The 10,179-nt window shown below is 35.8% G+C and overlaps 1 protein-coding gene across 1 annotated transcript; it reads right to left on the bottom strand.

The window, feature by feature from the left end:
- Positions 1-5,780: 5,780 nt before the first annotated feature.
- On the bottom strand, positions 5,781-9,970 carry LOC149933640 (uncharacterized). The gene is made up of 5 exons (XM_090156715.1): positions 9,819-9,970; positions 9,623-9,696; positions 8,059-8,166; positions 5,952-6,068; positions 5,781-5,882 (listed from the first exon to the last, which is right to left on the bottom strand). The coding sequence occupies exons 1-5, from the start codon at positions 9,928-9,930 to the stop codon at positions 5,826-5,828; spliced, it is 468 nt and encodes a 155-aa protein (XP_090012841.1). The 5' UTR covers positions 9,931-9,970; the 3' UTR covers positions 5,781-5,825.
- Positions 9,971-10,179: the final 209 nt, after the last annotated feature.

Here is a 10,179-nt window from a genome sequence, read left to right as displayed (position 1 = left end):
AACTGAAATCTGCTTCGAAGGAGAAAGAACTGAAGAAAACCATAGAATGGAAACCTCTAAATGATAAGAAAAATGAAGAAAAAGTGGACAAAGTAGTCCATCATATAGGTGGCTAAATTATAAAGAAAATTTCACACAAATATGACCACCCTGAATTTTTCGAAAGATGCATTAGTGTCCCAGGGGAAAAACAAATTTACTCAAGCTGGAGTGACATATTAACCCGAGGTGGGTTAATTATTCTAAAACCCGAAGCTTTCGAATTATTCAAAATTATGAATATTTTAACAGCCCCAATTTTTGAAGGATCTATATTAAAAGACAATAAAACCCGGAAAAAAAAGGTACTAGATGCACTGAATAGCAAATCTGTTATAGAGAAGTTTAATATTTTATGGGGAGACCAAAATGTTTCGGGTGAGAAATCTAAGAAACTAGTTATGGACACTTTTTGTAATTGTAGGGCTAAAGCAATGAAAGACTTTTTTAAGAGAAAATTAAATAAGGCACACACTGAAAGTCATGTTAAGAACAAGGGTTTAAGGCAAACTCTTAAAGAGAATGATCCTAGTAAAAAGTAGTGAGATTCCCTTATCATAACAAGCTATCAATTTACAAAATATTGTGTAGAGGTTAAAATTTGGTAGGGAATATTAATTCTAGTCATTAATTGATAGTAATATGTGATTTAATAGTGCAAAAATAAATTTTTATTAAACATCAAACTTTTTTATGAATCTTAATCTTTTTCCTACCACTACAATTTCCATTGCTAGGTTTACTCATAATGACTCTCATAATTTTAAACTTTCTTTCACCGTAGCCATATGTTAATAAAGTTGGGTTTTCGTGAGAGCCAACAGATCTGCGATGTTTTCCAAAATGTTGTTCTAAGGGGTCTTGATTGAATTTATCAGTTAGAACAAATGCAGCACCCTTCATCAACAAGAATTTTACAGATCCAATTATAGAATAAACTAAAACCAAAAGTATAGTTGAATTATTATAATTATACTGATTATTTTTTCTAATTTTATTTTTTTATATATTTTATAATTTTATTTTTTTATTATATTTTACAATTCTTTTTTTATATTATATATTTAAAATAATTTATTAATACACTTTACCTGTTGTGTGTATTCCTTCAATGGTTTCTCTGCTTATTTGCATCATCCGCTTTCCATCTTCCGAGACATTAGATTCACTAGCTTCTTTTCCCCAATCTTGAAGGTATCCCAATAGATTGTCAGTAAGCCACTATTAGGGAAACAAATTATATTATTAATTAATTTATGACAAGGATTAGAATAGATTGTCAATCTTACAGAAAACCTCCAGTCATTAGTATCTCTAAAAGGATCAATATTTGGATTTCTCCTGAACTTTCCCTGATAGATATTTCTGGAATTCAGTATGTCGAAGAACTGGTTAAAAATTTTAAGAAATTTCACAGTTTCACTTGCTTCTTCGCCCACTAATTCTTTCACTGCTTCAGCGACTGTGTTACTCATTACTTGAGTGGCCAGTTTTACTCTCATAGCTGTAAACGGTTTCAAATAAATATGGTTGTCCGTAAGTTTGGGACACAGACGTAAATGTGCAACACAATCTTTTTTGTACATCTCTTCTATGTGGGACCACAAAATTAGTTTATTGTTTTTTCGTAAAAGTCTACTTTTTTTATGCGACCCACTATTTGAAAAACAATTTCTAATTGTTTTTATGAGATGGGGAGGGTCGGAGATATAGTATATATATCTTTCTTCACAGGACTAGCATATATATTTGTAGCTCTGTAATGAATTTTAGTTTCTGGGTCAGGACGTGTACTTAGACGAATAACTTTTTGATTAATAGCCGACTTGTCACACACTATTGTCAACACTTTAAAGCCATTCCCTTCCAGAATCTCAATTGCTTCTTGAATTATTAAATATAATTCATCTGCCTTCATATCATGGCATGGGAAGTAAGCCAGTGTATGTTTAAAATTTGTGGTTGGGCCTCGAACCATGAGTGTCATTACATGAGTTGCGATAGGTAACTCGTCTGAAGTATTTGTTTTGGTTTTTTCATTTTCGGCTTGTTTTAACAGTTCTACAGATTCACTTGAATGGCAAAATCCTACTACTTCTCCGGTATTCGCTCTATATATGAGGTCTTCTTTAATCTTCATCTCGTCCACAATGAGTGAAAAGAATTTTTGATGCTCATCTAAGCTGTCTAGGTCAATTTTTTCTTTCATTTCCTTTATAGTATTAAGTGTAAAACCACTTTCACTAGAAAATTCCGAAGCATATGTCCAAAGCGTTCTGCGTGCTGGCAAAGGCAAAACTTCACGTATAATTTCATAGGCTGATTTCGATTTCGCTCTTAAATAAAGGCACCATCTAATAATGTCACGATGCCACTTTTTTGGTTTTTTCTTATTTTTCTTCAATAATTTTAATTGTTCTCGGTACAGCAGACGTAAAAAGTTTTCTTTGGAGCAAAACGTATAGTCATCAACGGAATCATCGAACAGGAAGGGAGCTACATCTGACAATGACTTCTTAAGGGTTTTAATGGTTTGCTTCAAACCCAAAATTTGTCTGGTTTTCAGTCGGTTTTGGCGCTTGTTGGCATTTAATGTAGAAATTAAATTATCTCTTGTCATATTTTTAAACTTATTAGGTTTTTTTAAACCTTCCTTTCTTCTTTGTTTTAAAATTTCAGATTTGCCAAAATATCTACAATTTTTGCACCTTTGTGCATTTGTAACGAAACCATCACATTTTATAGAAAAAAAGCGTTTTGGTATATATATTTACAATGCCCAACTTTCCACTATAATTATTAGTTTCCGGAATATCTAAACCGGAGCCATTGCATAGAGCTAAGGTTTTTACCCAGTCTAACAATTCCATTAAATCGGAGAGCTTTGTAATTGTTTTAGAAAAGTTAGTGAAAAATGAATTGTCTTTGGCAAGAGCTTTTCCATAAACAAGAATTTCAAACCCTAAATTTAGGTGTATCTTTACTTCAATAGCCCATGCTGGAGAGCAGCTAATATTGAATAGATTTAAGCTGGAATCTTGATTTCGAGAAATAGTCCATGTCAATAATTTGATATCACTAAAGAACTGATTTTCAATGAATCTTTTTAAAAGGTCTTCTGTATTTGTGACGTAAGATGAGAATACTTGTTTTCGCAAGTGTTCATTATTAAGAACTGCAGCAAAGTTGTAATTTACTGAGCTTTTTACTAGTGACCCAGTGGAACCTGTACTAGATTTTTCAGAACTGAAGCTCGCCTCTTCGGAGTTTAACCCGGTCTCTTCGGAGTTTAACCCGGTCTCTTCGGAGTTTAACCCGGTCTCTTCGGAGATTAAACCGGTCTCTTCGGAGATTAAACCGATCTCTTCGGAGATTAAACCGGTCTCTTCGGAGATTAAACCGGTCTCTTCGGAGATTAAACCGGTCTCTTCGGAGATTAAACCGGTCTCTTCGGAGTTTAACCCGGTCTCTTCGGAGTTTAACCCGGTCTCTTCGGAGTTCAACCCGGTCTCTTCAGTGCTCAAATTAGTTTCTTTGGCTCTCAAATCGCTAGATTCCAGGTTTTAACGGTTCTCTTCTGGGTAGACACTATTTTTATGGTCATTTTCAGCTTTAATTTCAATTAGGCATTTTTTGTGCGTATCATCAACACAGTGTTGATGATAAGCGATTGGATCGGGGAATTGTGGAGTTGGGCCAGCACCACCCATGAAATGAAATGAACAAACATATCTAAAATCGTAATAAAACAAAATTACAAATAAGTAACCTAAAACGATATAACATAAAAGAGTGCTAGGACCACTTGCCTGTATTTGGTTATTCTTTTGAGAGTTAAAAACTCTGGTCTATCACAAGCCAAAATCCAGCGTTTACATTTTCCTAAATTAGTCTTGGGTTTTGGAAAAGGTAGAAAAAATATCCCATCCATATAATGGTTATTGCTAAACCTCGAATCATTTTTACAGTTTTTATAGCAACAGTTTTTAATAACCATTTTAATTTAAAAAACTTGTTTTGCCTTAAGTCCGTTAAAAAACGTCTGCAACAACTGCCAACAAATTATCAAACAAACAAGCTGTACCTTACTGGATAGCTTACAAATACGGACATCTAAGCCGGTCGCACTAGAGTGAATGCGCGATAAGTGTGCGCAAACGAACATGCAAGTACCTACTATATTATGGGGGAATGAACCGAAAGGGGGGATCTTAAAGTTTTCAACGACCAGTTTTACAACACAAGGCCGCCGTTCCCTCTCTCGTTATTCCATGACCTAAGTAGGGTTTTAGAGCGGGTCCCAAAACATACAGTGGAAGGCCTAGGAGAAACGTACGCGTTTCATATTGGTGGTGAAAAAGCGGGGACTGTCAATCAGGATTAAAACTCTTCTTTCTGTAGGTGGGGACCTTCTATCAATAATACAGAGAAAGGCTGCTACCTTCTATAAACCTTTCAATTTAGCGGGGTACAGTCTTAACGTTTTCTTATGCACCACTCTCTATAGCGTTACACGTTCGCCGCCCAACGAAAGCGGGGACTGTCAATCATGATTATAACCCTTCTTTTCGACGAGGGGGTAAAGAGATGAGCGTCAACCATTAATACACAAAAAGGCTGCTGCCTTTACACGTTCACCCCTCAACCGTGTAGCTTTGGCTGTTCACCACTTAAGTATTTACCACTGTACTCGCGGGCGGTGCGGGAGGGACGGGAGGGATCGGTGGAGGCCTTCCACTGTATGTTTTGGGACCCGCTCGGAAACCCTACTAACCTACTATGCAAATGTCGATAACCTTGAAGACATGGTTCAAGGTCATCGACATTTGCAATATCTCAAGAACCGTAAATTTTAGAAAGTTGGTTCCAATTAGAAAGGTATACCCCGTCCCGTTTTAGGTCTTTATAGCTTTGACCCGATCGGATTCGACCAATTTATATGGTATTTCTATAAATTCAGCTACGCTTGCCGAACTTACGGCACGATGTTATAGCTTTATTAGAATAGGTTTGACACGCGCGGTTTGCACACGTACGTCAAAATCCGTGGTTTATCTCGCCTTAAGCTTGGGCTCGTAATATTTCCAAAGTTAACGTAGTGACGTATAGTAGCTAAATTAAAACAAGAAGACCACGTTAATTTATAGAAACATCTATTCATTAAAATGGTTGAAATATTCCGCGTAAAAACAAAAATTGAACCGAGTCGTTTTATTTAATTGGGCTACGAAATATACCCAATTGAAACAGTTTTACTCAATTTTTGCGGAGTTTACCCAATTTAAACAGTTTTACCCAATTTTATTCGAGTTTATTCAATTTAAACGAGTTTGCCCAATTTATCCAATTTTGATCTTTTACTTAAATTTCAAACATTAATTTATCCAATTTTAACTTTCACAGAATTACCACTTTTATCACAATGAGAATTTTTCGTTATGTTATCCAAAAATTGTTCCAAACTTGATGAAAGTGACCTAAATGTAATCGAAATTACCCGTTTCGTGATTTAAAAAAACTAATATAAAACTTTTTAAAAGTTTTAGATTAGTGGCAAAACGAATGGGTAGTGCATCGTCTCCTTGTGGGAAATTTTATATAGGTCTACATTACGTCCGACTTTGAACAAAATCGGCGATAAACACCACAGGTTCTCACCTTGTAAGTATAAAAATGTAGGTTTAAGCTTTTAATAGAAGACATATTGGCTCAATGCCTAAGAAATTAAATTAAAAAGAAAATTTCAACATTGCAAATTCAATTTTTATTGAAACGTAGCATTCGTTTTAATCGTCACAACTAAATTTGGGTGGAAATTTACCATAAGCTTCAAAATAACATTTCTAAAAAATTAAAGAGAAAAAAAATTAACAGGGTACCATTGGAGCTTTCAAAGAAGATTTAAATTTTACCAAAACTTCGTAGTCCAAGTCGTCGGTCAAATACAGCTTAGCACTGCATCCGGTCAAACCGCACGGCACTTTGTGTTGGTAATAATCAACAATGCACGCGAACAAAGGAAGAGCCGTCTAGAACAGATTATTTCAACGATTATAGTTTCACACGCAGCCTACCGTACATAACAAACATAATCACTTCTAAGTATGCCTCTGTAGAAAAACCTACAATGATACCTTGTTTCACGCAGAACATACAATTATTGAACCGGAAATTGAAATTTTTTATATTCCTCGCGCTGTTGAATAGGTTACCATGGAAACGAAAAATTTGTGATAGTGAGGGATGAGCTAAATTATAAATGGCCAACGTCAGAAACGCGCGTGCAATAAGCCAGTTTCAATGATATCTGGCACTTGCGCAGTTAGACGAAAAAGCAGACTAGGATGGTATAGATGTGATACCTCAGCGTAGCCTCGGTGACCTATGGCGTCAGCTTAGGCTTCCCATTGCTATGACAAGTACCATCCTAATAGTTAAATTTAAAGCCGATAGATGGCGCTGTGGTTATTGAAACATGCTTATTCCATTTCATCGACTTCTGCTTCAATGAAGCTTTTTTCGTGCCTGAGTCAAAAGTGACTTAATTTTCGTTATAAGCCGCGTAATAGAAAGTATGTTACATATGACGCCACTAATGTTTATTGCAGGCTATAATAGGCAGCGTATCGTATCTCTAATCAGCAAAGTTTTCAAATGAAATAAGAAATACTACCTCAGTCTTTTCATGGTTACTCATGGTTAAATTATTTATTGTACTTACTAACAATGTAAGTGGTCTTTAGCGAACAAATAGAAGTAGCATCATGATATTTTAGTAAGTCAATTATATCTCGAGAAATTTATGCATATCTCATGCGCGCATATTAACGTACTAATTTTTTCACGAGGTAGTAGACTCCCATGGATTCGCGTGTTATCAAATTTAATAGAGAAAATACGGAAATATCAAATTTGTGCTTCCTTGCTACATCTGGTTATGTTTAACGTTTTCCTACGACGATGATAAACAATTCGAAGATAAGAAAACTTCGCTCACTAACACTCGCTTCGCTCCAATTAAAATGTTTACTATTTATCTCTCCCTCTCGTTGCTTTTTATTGTGGTTCTTCAGACCCTTCTCGAGTTCACTGCTACAAATTTGAAATTTGTTGCCATCTCTCAATTACCTGCGCTTCTTCCATGTGTGAATTTAAGAATTTTCAAATATCTTGGATAATCCCATAAAGGTAACATTACGAACTTTGTCCTCAAATATCTTAACGCACAATTCGAAAATACAAATTCGACTTTTGTTAGGACACGGAAACTTGTTGATTTCAAAAGAGCACCAGCTTTTATTACATTTCGTCAAATAGTATTTGAGAAAAGTTCAGCATTGCAGACAAGACACCATTTCGTTCGCTACAAAAATGGAGTTTCATTGAAACATAAACGCTGTGTTGGGAGTTGAGCAGGTCAAGTAATTAGGCTAAGTTGTGGTAGGTTTTGGTTGGATTTGTGCAGGTTAGATTTGGCTAGTTTAGGGTAGGTTTTGGTTGAATTCGAGCTGTTTGAGTTTGTCTAGGTTAGGGTAGGTTTTGGTGGAATTCGAGCTGTTTAAGTTTGTCTAGGTAAGGGTAGATTTTGGTTGAATTCGAGCTGTTTAAGTTTGTCTAGGTTAGGGTAGGTTTTGGTTGAATTCGAGCTGTTTAAGCTTGTCTATGTTAGGGTAGGTTTTGGTTGAATTCGAGCTGTTTAAGCTTGTCTAGGTTAGGGTAGGTTTTGGTTAGAATTAGGATAGAGTCTGGTGATTGGGGATATAGATTTTGAAAGCAATGTTTTCTAAGCATATACGCCAATGCCTATTTGTAAATTGCATATCAGGGCCCCATTAGTAGCTTCCCGGGGCCCTAAACAAAGTGTTCCAACCGGGCCCAAACAGTAAGAAAACCTAACTTCAGAATCCGGGCTCTTCGAAAGTGCGAACCCTAGAAAAGTGCCTATATTGCCCAGTCAGTAACGCGGCTCTGTGGCCTATAGAAGCTGGGTTAAACTGTTTCCTTCAACGCAAAACTGACCTTATTATGGTGTACGGCACATATGAATCTCCGAATGATGTCCATGTCAGGCTGATCTTTGGGAATCTCTGGAAAGAACTTCTTACAAGCGGCGACTCCATCCACTAACTAAGCATGTTTCTTAAGTATTATATGGATTAACTTTTTTAACAATAAACCAAAACTTATAATTATTTAATGGAGATTGTTGCTTTGTAAAGTAAGTCTACACTCTTAAAAATATTGGGTTATTTTTTACCCAAATTGAGTTGTTTTTTACCCATTGTTGGGTCAGTATTTAACCAAACAAAATATTAAGTTGTTTTAGTTTTCACCCAAAAAGGGTTATTTTCATAACTCTATTTTGGGTTAAATTTATAAGTTACAAAAAAATATGGGTTGAACATTAGCCCAAAATATAGTTAATATATGACTAAATTTTGGGTTATAATTTATAATTAATTGGGTGGTTTTTTTACCCATTGTTGGGCCAGTATTTAACCAAACAAAATATTGGGTGGTTTTCGTTTTCACCCACAATGGGTTATTTTAATAACGATATTTTGGGTTAAATTTATAAGTTACCCAAAGTATGGTTAATATAAGACTCCATTTTGGGTTGTAACACACTGGAAAGAATATCGTAGGGCCTTGGCAATTTTCAATAAATTTAAACAAGAGAGCTCATTACGTTCTTCCTCTGAAATATCAACACAACATAAAAAAATAAATTTAAAATATTGGAAAAATTTAAATTACTAGTAGTAAATTAAATAAAAAATATTCTATACCAATAATACCAAAGAATATAAAGCCCCAGGAATGGAAGGATTGATATTATTCGCCACGTGTTTTCGCCGAGTTAGAAACTTCCGGCTAAGCAAATCAGAGTAACCGGAAACGGTTAGCGCAACCCGGTCTCTCTTTAAAAACGAGAGTCGCAAAAGTTCCACTAGACGGAGCTACACCTTCCATTCCTGGGGCTTTATATTCTTTGATAATACCATTAGAATCAAAAATTAAGAATCCTTTCAAGCACTCATGGAAACGATGCAAGAATGGCGCAAAATTTTTAATTTCCAGTCTTCCAAAGACTACAAGCTCAATGGACACATTTTTAATGCTCATATCGTCTTTGGCGCGTGGGAACTTTAAATTTGATAGTATGACCCAATTTTGGGTTGCTATTATATTATCTTAAAAACAACCTAATTTTGTTTAACCCAAACTTTGCGTTTCAAGATTTTCAACTACATTTGGGTTATTTTTGACTCAAAAAGTAGTTAAAAATGAAATAACCAAAAATCATTTAACCCAACATTTTTAAGAGTGTAGCGTAATAAAGAATAAACACCGTTTTTTCAGTTCGCAGAACTGGTTTTCAGTGGCGGACTGGGTCTAATATTTTGGGCTGCCAGAAGACAAAGGGCCCCAGCTTTAACAACTATAACGCTATCATGTTTGAGGGGCCCACTTCTTGAAGGGTCCGTGGGGCCCACCTGCCATCGGGCCAGTCCGCCACTGCTGGTTTTTGTATAATAATTATAGTTCCCAAAAGTCAAATACGAATCACGTGAGGTCTTGCCTTGTAGGGGAACTTCTGCAGGCAGGCGACGAACTTGCGCACCTGATCATTGCTTCCGCCGTCGACGTATCCGTCTGGTCAAAGAAAACAGTGAGTGGGTTTCAGCTGTCCCATCAACGTGGATCTAGTTCCGTTACTCGAAACCGACTTAAGCAGTGGATTTAAATAATTGCAATTGCAAAGATGAATTACTTACGGCAGAGGTAATGCGAATTCCTCTTCAGACTTCTCGAGGCGGGACACGCGTCGTCATCGGGATCGCAGGTGACAATTGCGACGCAAATCAACAAGGGAAAAATCAGCTTCATGTCTCTATCAAAGTTTAATAAAGTCACGCTGAAATCGTTCGTCCGCTATTTTATATCTCTATGGAAAATAAGTTCGCAATCGTCGTCAATAAAGAATGTCAACGAGTTGTATTATTGTATTTTTTATATTTAACAATTATTTATTGACTTGTTTGTTGCGCTTATTTTCGAAATAGACAATTTATAGTCTATTGATGGTTCCCTTCGTTCTTTAGTTTTAAATTAACGCGTTTGTCACTTCCCTAGTTT

This window comes from Leiobunum rupestre, chromosome 8 (assembly GCF_980474605.1).
Source record: "Leiobunum rupestre chromosome 8, qqLeiRupe1.1.hap1, whole genome shotgun sequence".
NCBI lineage: Eukaryota > Metazoa > Arthropoda > Arachnida > Opiliones > Sclerosomatidae > Leiobunum > Leiobunum rupestre.
Note: the sequence above shows the minus strand (reverse complement) of the source record. Positions and strands in the feature narration are given on the sequence as shown.

What these genes read in the sequence shown, in the direction of transcription:
- LOC149933640 (XM_090156715.1), bottom strand. Translation starts at nt 9,930, where the DNA reads ATGAAGCTGATTTTTCCCTTGTTGATTTGCGTCGCAATTGTCACCTGC. An exon ending in GTGCCGTACACCATAATAAG is followed by an intron (nt 6,069 to 8,058) that starts GTCAGTTTTGCG and finishes AATCTGTTCTAG; the next exon opens with ACGGCTCTTCCTTTGTTCGC. An exon ending in ACTTGGACTACGAAGTTTTG is followed by an intron (nt 5,883 to 5,951) that starts GTAAAATTTAAA and finishes TTAATTTTTTAG; the next exon opens with AAATGTTATTTTGAAGCTTA.